General features: G+C 43.6%; 1 protein-coding gene across 1 annotated transcript in view; it reads left to right on the top strand.

Moving 5' to 3' along the window:
• Positions 1 to 1,813: 1,813 nt before the first annotated feature.
• The window catches only part of SLC5A10 (solute carrier family 5 member 10), a 170,706-nt gene continuing 158,170 nt past the window's right edge, over positions 1,814 to 14,349 (top strand). Inside the window, exons 1-5 of the mRNA XM_030213115.1 lie at positions 1,814 to 1,957; positions 3,993 to 4,064; positions 7,456 to 7,560; positions 9,478 to 9,537; positions 12,161 to 12,265. Of these exons, the coding sequence (XP_030068975.1) occupies positions 1,847 to 1,957; positions 3,993 to 4,064; positions 7,456 to 7,560; positions 9,478 to 9,537; positions 12,161 to 12,265 (453 nt within the window). The 5' untranslated portion in view covers positions 1,814 to 1,846. The remainder of the gene's footprint in view (positions 1,958 to 3,992; positions 4,065 to 7,455; positions 7,561 to 9,477; positions 9,538 to 12,160; positions 12,266 to 14,349) is intronic.

The following is a 14,349-nucleotide window of genomic DNA, read 5'->3' as shown; positions in this document are numbered from 1 at the left end:
AAACTGAGCATGCGCAGGTGCCGGTGTCATGGAGAGTAGCGTTTTCGTTACCATCAGGGGGAAATCTTCAGCTGGTGGCGCTTGGGATTTCCACCAGTTACCACTAAACATGTGCTACTGTTGGGTGGGCCTGAGCCATAAATGGGTGGGCCCTGGCCCACCCAAGCCCACCTGTGGCTACGCCACTGTGTTATATGTAAAGTATCCTTTCTTTCTTGCCCTTCTACTCTACTATTCTCATTTGTATCTGATATCACCTGGAGGTTTCTCTCTCTCCGGTTTATGTAAGCCACATTGAGCCTGCATGTTTGTGGGGATAATGTGGGGGTACAAATACATTAATAAATAAATTATGGCAGAAAAAGTCCAAGTTCTGGGAACGCCCACCCCCAACATGCCCCCTTATAATTTTAATGTACTGCACATGAGCTGCATAGAAAAAATGTCTTAAAATGAGTTTTGAAAATAGCAATTCGGATGTTTTGGCAAAAACAAATGTCCATCTGCTTCTCTTTGCTCCTTTTTAGATGTTTTTCTGTTTTGAAAATGAGGCCCCTAAGGTCCAATAGTAAGGCTTCTTTCTCTTCCTTTTGTTTTGTATTGATTGCCATCAGATTTATTTCACTGAAAATATTTGACGGAAATCTATTTGATGAGATGTGTTATTCAAGTTATTTGTATATAGCAGTGGATTAATTTTGTATTTTGGAATGAAAATGAAATATCCGGGACAGTAGTACACAGTACTGTCTCCAGAGCTCTAGGGAGAAAGAACTTATGAATGCCTTTGCACCAGCATTTTGGATCAGAATTGGATCTTGGAAAAGTGAGATTAACATAGTAGATGATGGCAGAAAAAGACCTGCATGGTCCATCCAGTCTGCCCAACAAGATAACTCATATGTGCTACTTTTTGTGTATACCCTACTTTGATTTGCACCTGTGCTCTTCAGGGCACAGACTGTATAAGTCTGTGCAGCACTATCCCCGCCTCAAAACCACCAGCCCCGCCTCCCAACCACTGGCTCTGGCACAGACCGTATAAGTCTGCCCAGCACTATCCCCGCCTCCCACCACCGGCTCTGGCACAGACCGTATAAGTCTGCCCAGCACTATCCCCGCCTCCCAACCACCAGCCCCGCCTCCTAACCACCGACTTTGGCACAGACCGTATAAGTCTGCCCAGCACTACCCCTGCCTCCCAACCACCAGTCCCGCTTCCCACCACCGGCTCTGGCACAGCCCGTATAAGTCTGCCCAGCACTATCCCCGCCTCCCAACCACCAGCCCCGCCTCCCGATCTTGACTAAGCTCCTGAGGATCCATTCCTTCGGCACAGGATTCCTTTATGCTTATCCCACGCATGTTTGAATTCCATTACCGTTTTGTTCTCTGTCTGTTTCTCGTGACCTACAGATTGGTTCATCCTGGTTTCCCCAGTGCAGTTTCTGGATGTGAAAAGCTAATGACAGAGGAACTGAAAGTCCATGGCAGGTTTCTGCTTTCTACATCCAGGCAACTACTACTTCTTACATGCTCCAAAACCAGTGTCCTGACTTACCCTGCTCTACCAAAACCTGAAGGTCCTCCTATGCTTCTCAGCTCCTGCAGATCTTGCTGGTTTCCTTACAGGATGCCTGGAATATATTTGCATGACTTGGTAAACTACGGGTTGCATTTTGTACTTTGAAGCAGTTTTCTCCACTTGAATGCCTTGTTGGAAGAAAAGGCCATGCCCACCTGGTTTAATGATCAATTCCTCCAGCTAACTGGCTATCTTTTATCTGTAAGTAAGCACTGGGGAAGTCTCCGCTTTCAGTAGGAGAGATGAGCAGTGAGGACCACCATGGCGACCAATTCCACAATTAGTCCTTCCATCCCAGAGCAGACATTCAACATTTCCGATATAATTGTCATTGTGGCATACTTTGTGTTGAATGTGGCCGTTGGAATATGGGTAAGAACGTGCTTTGGATTACTCTGAGGTTTTTTCTTTTTAAATAACTCGTTTCTCTATTATGGATTTGTTTTAAAACTTGTTTCCAGCTGTCCATCATGCTTCTCTCAACATAAGTCTTTAATTTTTTTTTTTCTTTCAATTTGGCAATGGTGTTTTGATAAATATACATATTTCACAGCTGCATAAACTAATGAGAAGTGCATGTTGATGTAAATGTTCAGACTGGTAAGTGAGAGATTAATATAGTAATGGGGGATATCCCAGGTGATTAAGAGCAGATGAGCAGGGAGACAATTAATTGTAAACAAGGATGCTTCCTCTCAAGCTCAGGAACTATCCCTTTTCTCTCTGGATTGCCAGATGTACTTCTTGACTGAGAAAGTTGAATTACATGATTTATGCGATTGTTTCCCTGGTGCTGAATGAGAAGGGTCCTTTTTGCATTAGGCCTCAAGTCAGCCCTGCCTTGTTTTTCACTGCAGCTTGGCCAGGGCTGGGCTCAAAGGATTCCTTCCTGGATGCAATATTACTCGTGCTGCCTGAAATTTCCATGGGAAAAACTGGGGAACATAGTATGTAACTCAGACCAGGAGCAGGGAAAGAGCTCCATGCTGAGAAATAAAAATTACAGGTCCAGTGAATTTCTTTTTTTGTGTTTTGTTGTCTCCTTGCAAACGTATAAAATAAAATTTAACTTGTCTGCTCTCTACCAAAAATGTACAAGCCTGACTTAAAATAGTTATTAGATTAAAAAAAAAATTATTGCGACCTTCCTCCATTTTTACAAACCTCTGAACTGGACTGCTTCAGGGCATAAGATTTACTGCTAAATTACTGATAAATATAAATGAAATTCATTAGTGTAATCTGCTCTCTAGAGGTATGCAACCTTTGGCAGGCAGAGACTAAAAATGAATACATGCAGCTTGATTAATGTTGCCAGAGCCACAGTGAACCCAAAAGACCATGTGTGGTCCTTGAGCCTTCGTCTGTGGGAGACTGGCAGAGACAGATGTTATGTTTGCCCAGTCACTGGAAGAGGAAATACTTATTACTTCTTAGATGGCTCATACTAAATCTACTACTACTTATCATTTCTATAGCGCTACTAGACGTACGCAGCGCTGTACACTTGAACATGAAGAGACAGTCCCTGCTCGACAGAGCTTACAATCTAATTAGGACAGACAAACAGGACAAACAAGGGATAAGGAAAGAGTAGCAAGATTCCGGAATCCCAAAGAGTAGCAAGATTCCGGATTCCCAAAGCGTAGCAAGATTCCGGAATCCCAAAGACTACTACTACTACTACTTATCATTTCTATAGTGCTACTAGACCTACTCAGCGCTGTACACTTGAACATGAAGAGACAGTCCTTGCTCGACAGAGCTTACAATCTAATTAGGACAGACAAACAGGACAAACAAGAGATAAGGGAATGTTAAAGTGAGGATGATAAAATAAGGGTTCTGAACAAGTGAACAAGGGTTAGGAGTTAAAAGCAGCATCAAAAAGGTGGGCTTTTAGCATAAACAAAGGAACAGAGTTCCAGATTGTCTACTGAAATTCATTATTTCCTGACAGCAGCTATGTCGGCTCCTGCTCCGTAGGAAGACCAATTCCTTCTTAACTCATAAAAAAATCTTCTTCTGGCAAAATTTTCTCCTAAAATCAATCTCATTCCATTGTGTTACAGACTTTAAAGGCAAAAGATTTATTTGATCTGATGCGAAACCAGAGATTATCCATTGTGTTATAGATTGAGATAATGCAGCAACAAAGGAGTAAGCGTGATCAACAGGACACTTCCAAAAAGCCAAGGAGACCTAGTGTGGAAAAATATCTTTTAATTGTAAATAAAGTGGGACTGAATTGAGATAATGACATTCCCCTGTCTCTCTTCTTGCTTTCAATCACTGACATGTATCATGGAAGCCTTTCTCACTGAAGCAAGGATTTGCTTATAATCTGCAGCACTGAAAGTAATGACAGCATTGTACCTGCCCTGCTCTCATTTCTGCTTCTTTCCAGTCCTCCTGCAGGGTCAACAGAAACACACTGAGTGGCTATTTTTTGGCTGGCAGGAATATGACATGGTGGCCGGTGAGTACATAGTTCTTAAACTCATAAGAGACATATAAGGCTGTCAAGAATATTTTATTTATTTTTATTTTATTGATTTGTTGCATTTGTGTCTCGCATTTTCCCATCTTGTGGTAGGTTCAATGTGGTTTACATGGAACAAACTGAATGGTTACAAGATAATAAGTTAACAATTCGAATAGAACTTTGCAAGAATGAGGGGTGTTTCTTGGAGAGAGAGGGTGGGGTTACTTCCTAGGAAGATCAGAGGGATTATAGGACACTTGTAGATACATTATTGACGTGAATTGAGTGAGAACATAGCACATCAGTAGGGCAGAATCATTGATCAGATTGGATACATATTCAGTGGATAGGGTACATGGTGCGTAGGGTATAAGGGTTTCAGTCTTGGGGGGGTATATAGAAGTTCATTTTGGACTGGTCATGGAGCTTGGTCCTTGTATGTTCAAGTTGTCGACTATGTGGGTTTCGTAGGATTGGTCCGTTGGATGGTTAGGTTGGCTCAACAGGGATGTGTTTTCTGTAGAGGTGGGCCATATCATGGTGCACACCTGGACCCTCAGATTTCAAATGGGTGAGGCCTGAAGAAGTGTGTGCCATTGGGCAAGCCGGGTGTTTTGGGTGGCATTTGCTGTGCACTGTCAGGTGGAAGGTTCTGCCTCCTGGAACAACTGGGTTGGTGATGTTGCTGAGAATAGTGTTCACAGTTCCCAAGGAAGAGGGTGTTGTGGTCAACCCTTTAAGGGCGACACCTAGTGGCTTGATTTGGTTCTGGAAAGAGACCTTGCACGTGTTGCCTGACTCAAATTTGTCACTTTAATGACTAGACGAGTTGTGTTGGGGAAAGTAAGGGAGGGAGAATATTTAAAAAAAAAAACCTCCCCAGGTAGCAGTGAATGGGTTAAATCAGCAAAATAGCCAGTCAAAGAAACATAAATAAAATTGTCTTAAAAACACACCTTATACAAAATTGTTCAGAAAATAGTCACAAATAAACAAATACTCCTCCCAGTGGCCTCTTATCTGGGGACAGGGTAGAAGCCAGCCCATCTCACTGTAGTCTTTTTCCTAATGTGGAAATAAATGTCATTGAGTGTGAATGTGAGAAGTACATAAGTATTGCCATACTGGGACAGAACGAAAGTCCATCAAGCCCAGCATCCTGTTTCCAACAGTGGCTAATCCAGGCCACAAGTACCTGGCAAGATCCCAAAACAGTGCAATACATTTTATGCTGCTTATCCTAGAAATAAGCAATGGATTTTCCCCAAGTCCATGTTAATGATGGTCTATGGACACTTTCCTTTAGGAAGCCATCCAAACCTTTTTTAAACCCTGCTAAGCTAACTGCTTTTACTACATTCTCTCGTAACGAATTCCAGAGTTTAATTACACGGTGAGTGAAGAAAAAGTTTCTCCAATTCGTTTTAAATGTACTAATTTGTAGCTTCATTGTGCACACATTCTATCAGGAAAGAGTGCACACTGGACCAGATTCTATATAAGGTGCCTAAAACATCTGCATGGTAAACATTTCCACCTATAAGCAGCGCCTAGATTTAGACATGGTATATAGAATATGGTTAGTTGATATCCCAGCACTTAAATACTATGCGCCTCCATTTACACCAATGAAAATGTGGCATAAATCCTGCTTGTAGATTTACATGCACTGGGCCATATTCTATAACTACGTGTGTAAATTTTGGAATGCCCATGAACCGCCCATAGCCACACCCCTTTTGAACTGCGCACATTAGAATTTAGGTGCAGTTCATTAAAGAGTATGCTTAACGAGTTGCGTGGTAAATTCTAATTATTGCCAATTAGTGCTCATTATAGCTTGTTGAGCCAATTAAGTTACGTGCATTGTTATAGAATACGCCTGGATTTTGGCGCGGATCTCTAGGGTCTCTTTATAGAATCCAGCAGACTGTGCAAATAGCACAAACTCTTTAAGGAGCGCTTACACTATGGGCCGGATTCTATAAATCAAATTCAAAAATGGGTGCCAGAAAGGATTGACACTAAGTGCGATTCTATAAATGGTTCAAAGAAAAGCAACCAGAGTGATAAAGGGGATGGAACTCCTCTCGTATGAGGAAAGGCTAAAGAGGTTAGGGCTCTTCAGCTTGGAAAAGAGACAGATAAGGGGAGATGTGATTGAGGTCTACAAAATCCTGAGTGGTGTAGAATGAGTGGAAGTAAATTGATTGTTTACTCGTTCCAAAAGTACAAAGACTAGGGGACACTCGAGGAAGTTACTTGGAAATACTTTTAAAACAAATAGGAGGAAATATTTTTTCACTCAACGAATAGTTAAGCTCTGGAACTGTTTGCTGGAAGATGTGCTCACAGCGGTTTACCGTATCTGGTTTTAAAAAAGGTTTGGACAAGTTCCTGGAAGAAAAGTCCATAGTTTGCTATTGAGACAGACATGGGGAAAGCTGCTGCTTGCCCTGGGGATTGGTAGCATGGATTGTTGCTACTCTTTGGGATTCTGGAATTTTGTTGTTTGTTGAGGTTCTGGAATGTTGCTACTCTTTGAGATTCTACATGGAATGTTGCTACTCTTTGAGATTCTGGAATTTTGTTATTTGTTGAGGTTCTGGAATGTTGCTACTCTTTGAGATTCTACATGGAATGTTGCTTCTCTTTGAGATTCTGGAATTTTGTTATTTGTTGAGGTTCTGGAATGTTGCTACTCTTTGAGATTCTACATGGAATGTTGCTACTATTTGGGTTTCTGTCAGGTACTTGTGACCTGGATTGGCCACTGTTGGAAGCAGGATGCTGGGCTAGATGGACCATTGGTCTGACCCAGTATGACTACTCTTATGTTCTTATATTATGTGCTTAGCACCGATTCCCAGGTCCAAAGTTTAAGCGCCACCTGCTGAAACCTGGTTTAAATGCTGGTGCCAAGTTGAGCTCACTTAGCCAGTATTCTGGAACTCTGCATGCACCTTTTGGATCACCCCTGACTTGCACATGGCCACAGCCCCTTTTGAGATCTGCGGTGTGCGAATCAGGTGCACTACCTTATGGCATGCAACCAGATGCGCAGGCAAATTCTAATGGGTGCTAATTAACATTGATAATTGGTTGTTAGCATCCAATAATTGATGGTTAACAGCTCGTCAGCCAATTAATTTGCATGCACATCTTCAGAGTGCGCCCAAATTTAGGCCGCTAGTATGAGCGCATAGTGAGCGTTCTTATCAGCGGATGACATTTGCTTCAAATGACAGCCTATCCCCTATTAATTAGCAGCAACACATCTGGGTTGAAGGACTGTGGCGGGTTTCGTGCCCGTCAGCTTGTGCTTATCTGATTCCGTAGTGAGCCGACGTTTCCTCTCTAACCCTTCTATCCTTTGCCTTCCCAGATTGGCGCCTCTCTGTTTGCCAGCAGTGAGGGTTCAGGGCTCTTCATTGGCCTAGCAGGGACAGGGGCTGCTGGAGGCATCGCTGTCGCAGGCTTTGAGTGGAACGTAAGCATCTCTTTACTTATGTAAGCAACACAGTGAAACATACAGAGGAGAGATGCTGCTGTCTCTGACACTTTTATAGGAAGTGCTGGCCACAACAGGGTTCTCAAAGATATTGCATGACAGGCAGCTTATCTTCAGTATCGCACAGTTGTGGCCTTAGGAGACGGCAGTGGCGTTCCTTGGTGGGCTGCCACCCAGGGCTGATCACCGCTGTGCGCACCCCCCCCCCCCCGGGTGCAGCATCATCTGTCCCACCACCCGGGGTCCAGCATCTCCCACCGGCATATCAGCTCCAAGCCCCCCCAAGTGCATTCTTCTTAACTGCCGGGGTGTGCCGCGCAGCTGTCGGCTCTGCTGGTTCCCTGCTCCCTCTGCCCCGGAACAGGAAGTAACAGCAGAGGGAGCAGGGAATCAGCGGAGCCGGCAGCCATGCGGCTGCTCCTTGCACCCCTCCTGCAGTGTGCACCCGGGGTGGACCGCCCCCATCACACAACACTAAGAGATGGATACTTCAAGTAGCGTTACCCAGTGTTGTTCAAAGTACTTAAGTAAAAGTACAGTGAAAAACAGATTTAAAATTTTACTTAACTGAAACTGAGAAAGTTATTGCCTAATATAATACTTTTTGACTAAAAAGTAAAAGTACCATAACTACAATGAATACAACTACTGTTAAACGTTTTTATCCCAACACTTTTATCGCTCTACAATTCAATCCACTTCGCATTTAGGAAAATTAAATTTTGAAAATGACTGTCACTTATGCTAGTGCACTTGTGACTCATTATTAAACCAGTACAGTTAAAAACGAGTATTTAACAACTAGGATTGCTCAGACTGATAAAAGGTTCCGTCAAGTCAGGCCAGACTGCAGTATTACTGATTGATTTCTTCTGCAGATATTGATCAAGGGAATCTGTCTGAAATACTTGAATTCTGTATAGCAAAGAATACGTTATTATCATCTATATTAGAAGTAATACGGTCTGATTCATCACTTGCATCTTCTTCATTATCATCATCATCGTCATGCTGTCCAGTTACAGAGAAGGTTGGAATCACTGTTTTTGCTCCTTCATTTGGTTTATTGAGGAATTCTCATTTACATCTCACTTCTGCTTTTACTTTTAACTGCAAGCATCAGATGTAACTAAGTAAAAGTAGTGAAAATTGGTGAAATTATTACTTTGGTAAAAGTAAAAGTAACAAATGTTTCCTGTACTTCTTTACATGTACAAGTGGCAAAACTTTTACTTAAGTACTGTAACTAGTTATATTTACTTAGGGGGTCTTTTACAAAGGTGCGCTAGCATTTTTAGCACGCGCTGGGCATCTCTAGAGTTTAGCACATGCTTATTTTTAGTGCACGCTAAAAACACTAGTGCCTTTGTCAAAGGGGCCCTCAGTTAATATACAATGCAATACTGGTGTTACCAGTTCATAGTATGCTGCTTAGGTAAATTAGTTTCTTTTCAGTGTTATTAGTGCAGTGTACACTTCTTGGGAAAATCGACACCACCTCAGTGTTATCAGTGCAATGTGTGCCCCTTGCCAGTGTTATCAGTGCTGTGCGCAATTTTGATAAATCAACTTGTATTTTCATCCTTTCTATAAAGAAATATTTCCTTAGATTACTGGTAAGTATGGCACCTTTTGAGCCTGTGCCAGATCGGTGCAGGACCTGATCCTGGACCGCCCTGCACTGTGTTCTGTTTGGTGTCTTTTCGCCCTTCACCCACCGCTGATCTGGTGTTGGAAGTGAGGGTGAGAACATACATCAGAAGGTGTTACCTATCACTGACCTGCAGCATTTCACCCTTTGCATGTGTCCCTGGATCTGTCCCAATGCTTTTCTATTTCTGGGACTCTGCCACTTCAGATTAGTGGTCCATTCAGCGCTGTGTTGTTCTCTTTTAGGCTACCTACATTCTGCTGGCCTTGGCCTGGATCTTTGTGCCTGTCTATATTTCATCAGGGGTAAGGATGTGTACAACTCCCACTTTCCTTACTGGTGTGTCGTAAAGTCTCTTCTCAGACAATGCTGAATATGTTTTCCCTCTCCGGTTTAGTCTCCTCCTGTGTCTGACAGCCTCTCTTCCTGTTCTTTACTTTTATTCAAATGACTTGTATGATATATATATATATTTAATGTTTACGCGTCTATAGTTTCATGTATGATATTCCTCTGTAGGACCTGGTTCCTCACTGATTGCATTTGTGTGTCCCTCCTACTACGACTCATCATTTCTATAGCGCTACTAGACGTACGCAGCGCTGTACACCTGAACATGGTCACCACACCAGAGCCACTCCCCACTGACTCTGTCTGTGTACAAGAACGAATGTGCGCATGCATTGGATACGTGGAAACAAACGCACTGTGCTGGGGCTAATTTTCTAAGCACTTAGACTTACAAAGTTCCACAGGTTACCACATAACTTTCTAAGTAAGTGTTTTGAAAATATGCTTCCACAAGGCTTAAAAAGCACAAGTGTGACACTTATGAGCAGTGTTGCCAATGTGGAGTCCTGAGGGCAGTAGGTGAGATGAGCAGGGCCGTCCCGAGGGTGGTGTGGCCATACAAGGCGCAAGGGAGACACGGCAGCAAAAGTTGCTCCCTGTCCATTGTCTGACCTGCAATAGCCGCAGTGCAGTGGGTGGGGGACACTAGGGGGCGTGTCTCACAGGGCATGGTTCCAGCTCAGGAGGCTCCTGGCTGAGAGTCAAGGGAGCCAGGGGTTTAAATCCTGCTTCTCCCACTATTGCTGGTGGGGGAAATCATTAAACTCTCCATAGCCTGAGGTATAAAACGAATTGTCAGACCACTAGAACAGAGGGCCCCAGTCGGGGTGGCAGGAGTCTAGTCAGACGGTGGGGGTGAGTCCTAACTCTTCCTTTTCCTAAGCGATCCCACGTGCTTATCCCATGCCTTTTTAAGGACTGTTCCAGAATTTTAAAAGGCATGGGATAAGCATGTGAGATCGTTTAGGAAAAGGAAGAGTTAGGGTTTACAGAGGATGGGCAGACTGGATGGGTCACTTGGCCTTTATCTGCCGTCATGTTTCTATGTTTCTAAAAGGACCCCTTAGTCGAATATATGATAGCCAGTCGCATAAATCCAGACATTCACTAGAACAGAGGGCCCCAGCCAGTGTGGCAGAACTTTTGCCAGAGAAAAGGTGGGGGTGAGTCACAGCGGCTGCTTGAGGTCTCAACCCTTGTCCCTCCCCCCCCCCCCCCACTTAGTGTCCCACCAGAAGTTTTAAGAAGGCATCATGTCTTACCTTCTGCTGCTGCTTCCTTGTCTGCTGGCTTCTGCTGAATGTGGAATTGTGTGGGACAAGCTGGACTTGAGATTACCAGACCTTGTGCAGTTCTGAGCTCAAAAGGAAGCCAAAAGAGGAAGAGGCGGCAGGAGGTATGAAGCACTGCCAGCTAAGAGAAAGGAAGGTAATGTCTAGGGAGTAGGGAGAGGAACATGGTGGTGCCAGGGGTGGGGAGCTGAGGAAAAGAAAGGTGGTGATGACAGGGGTGGCTGAGAAAAGCAGGTGGCGTGGTGATGTAGTGAAGGTGGAATGTAAGAGAAGAGAAGGTAGGGATGCCAGGGGGGTCATCCCCCTAATCCTTCACCTAAACCTAAACCTTCAACTGTCCCCTATCCCTGATATGTCCTGTCTGTCCTATCTCTTATCCCTTACTTGTCCTGTCTGTCTGTCATAATTAGGTTGTAAGCTCTATCGAACAGGGACTGTCTCTCCATGTTCAAGTGTGAAGCGCTCCGTACGTCTGGTAGCGCTATAGAAATGATAAGTAGTAGTAGTAGTAGTCTTTGGGATTCCGGAATCTTTGCTACTCCATGGGATTCCGGAATCTTGCTACTCCATGGGATTCCGGAATCTTGCTACTCTTTGTCCTTATCCCTTGTCCTGTCTGTCAGTCATAATTAGATTGTAAGCTCTATCGAGCAGGGACTGTCTCTCCATGTTCAAGTGTGAAGCGCTGCGTACGTCTGGTAGCACTATAGAAATGATAAGTAGTAGTAGTAGTAGTCTTTGGGATTCCGGAATCTTTGCTACTCCATGGGATTCCGGAATCTTGCTACTCTTTGTCCTTATCCCTTGTCCTGTCTGTCAGTCATAATTAGATTGTAAGCTCTATCGAGCAGGGACTGTCTCTCCATGTTCAAGTGTGAAGCGCTGCGTACGTCCGGTAGCGCTATAGAAATGATAAGTAGTAGTAGTAGTAGGAGGAAGAAAAGTAAAGGTATTTACGTGTGTGTGTTTGGGGGGGGGGGAGGGAGGGTTGTGTGTAGAGGTGAGGGAAGCTGATGGTATGCTTTGACTTAGCGTGTGCTTCTGAAACAGAGAAGCATCACGTCATGTCTACTTGATTGCAAGTCGCCTTCAGCTTGGTTTTAGAAAGTTGAGTAAATCAAAAATCCAAATCCTGGGGATAGAAGTAAACCTGACTGGCTGGGGTTCCTCCAGGATAGGTTTGGGAACCACTGCCTTAAGGGGCTGAATTAACATGAGTCTGAAACTTATGAGCAGTAGAACCAATTGATTAAGCTTCTACCCTGGCTACTGTCCTGTTTCTCAGATAATCACCATGCCGGAGTACCTGCAGAGGAGGTTTGGAGGGGAGAGAATCCAGATGTACTTATCAGCCCTCTCACTGCTACTCTCCGTTTTCACCAAAATCTCAGTAAGTTCTCAGCATGACAATGTTTATCTCGGATATGAACACCTTATGGTTGGATTTTTGGAACTTAAGACTGCAGTGGCGTTCCTAGCCTGGATGACACCCGGGGCGGATTGCCGATGCGCCCCCCCCCCCGGGTGCAAGCCGCTAGGGGGGGGGGGTGCCGTGGCGCGCGCCTGTCGGTTCCGAGTTTGCTAACTTTGCTCGTTCGCTGCAGCTCCCTCTGCCCCGGAACAGGAAGTAACCTGTTCCGGGGCAGAGGGAGCTGCAGCGAATGAGCGAAGTTAGCGAACTCGGAGCCGACAGGCACGCGCCGCGGCGTGCACTCGGGGCAGACCGCCCCCCCCCCTTGGTACGCCACTGTAAGACTGTCAAATAAATCGGTCCTTATCATTGACTTATGGTTCTCAGGTTAATCATTTGTGGTGGAAAGTTCTTTTTAGATTAAGGTAACTGCAGCTCATAAGATTGTTTTTTTTTTTAAATCACGATACATTAGCCCTTCTAGTCCAAATGTTAATTCTTACCCATTTGGACTATTATAATGTTCTTTATTTGGGCTTGCCTCTTAAATATCTAAGGAAGCTTCAATTTATCCAAAACACAGCAGCTCGACTGATTTTTAGACTTAGCAAGTTCCACAATTCCGGGAATAACATGTATAGAATGTTTGTATGTTTGGGAAGCTTGCCAGGTGCCCTTGGTCTGGATTGGCTGCTGTCGTGGACAGGATGCTGGGCTCGATGGACCTTTGGTCTTTTCCCAGTGTGGCATTACTTATGTACTAGTGTATCTGGTTACATCACTGAATTGCATCGGTTGCCAGTAAACAAACAAATTTTATTTAAAGTTGCCTGCTTGTTTTATAATGACTATAAATTATTTTCATTTTTTGAAGACTTTATGAATACTATTTAAGACGTTAAAACAAGTTCACATCCAGACTTTAGATTATTTAACTCGTATCTCAAAAACCTTTTTTATTTTCAATACTACATAACTTAGCTTTGTTTGCAGTCATGGGCAACGGGGACCGCTGACCGGCATGTGTTGCTTATGCTGCATCAGGGTCCGGTCCACGCAACGTTCGCCATGGTACAAAGGAGTTGTTATACCATGGCGAACGTTATGTGGACCACATCTAAAGTCTGGATGTGAACTTGTTTTAACGTCTTAAATAGTATTCATAAAGTCTTCAAAAAATGAAAAATTTATACAGTCATTATAGACCAGCGAAGAGGCGAGGCAAGTTAAGAGTTGATCTGGCTCTTATGAAACGAGTCGCCGCTGAGGTCTATGACTGTATGTTTTAAAAACATTCACCTTAATAAAATTTGTAGACTTGAAAGTTTTAGAAGCTGGGCTTTATGGGACTATCTCTTGGATACTGTGCCCCCCCGCCCCCCCCCCCCCCCCGTCTGCTGTAAGTGATATTTGAATGTGTGCCCTTTGAAGTTGATAAATGACCCAAACTAATCCTATGAACCCATCTACGCATCACATATCCAGGAGACAACGACAATGATCTAGACTACATCTCCCGCCAAATTTCCATTTGCTTATCCCATGTCCCACCTCCTTCCGCCTCCTCTACCCCTCCTCCAATGCTCACCTACCCTTGCTCATACCTCTCCTACTCCCTTCACTACTACTACTACTTAACATTTCTAGAGCGCTACTAGGGTTACGCAGCGCTGTACAATTTAACAAAGAGAGACAGTCCCTGCTCAAAGAGCTTACAATCTAATCTCTACCTACCTGTTTCTTTTATTATTCTGATAATACTTAACTTATTTTTCTTCTTCAGTACTCTGTAAGCCGCATTGAACCTGCTTTGAGTGGGAAAGTGCGGGGTATGAATGTAATAATAAATAAATAAAATATATCTACAAATGCTAAGCAGTTAACATCATAACATGCACCATCCATAATATCACAGCATAAACAAACATTACAATAAAACATAACATTTCAAAATTCTTAAAAAAATAATTAAAACTAACTGATGTATGAATTACAATAAACTAATAGTTATCAATAGAAATCAAACAAAATAAAACATGGAAAAGAAAATAAGATGATACCTT

Source organism: Microcaecilia unicolor, chromosome 8, assembly GCF_901765095.1.
Source record: "Microcaecilia unicolor chromosome 8, aMicUni1.1, whole genome shotgun sequence".
Classification (NCBI taxonomy): domain Eukaryota; kingdom Metazoa; phylum Chordata; class Amphibia; order Gymnophiona; family Siphonopidae; genus Microcaecilia; species Microcaecilia unicolor.
The sequence above is the reverse complement of the archived record's forward strand: the minus strand, read 5'-3'. Positions and strand labels throughout refer to the sequence as shown.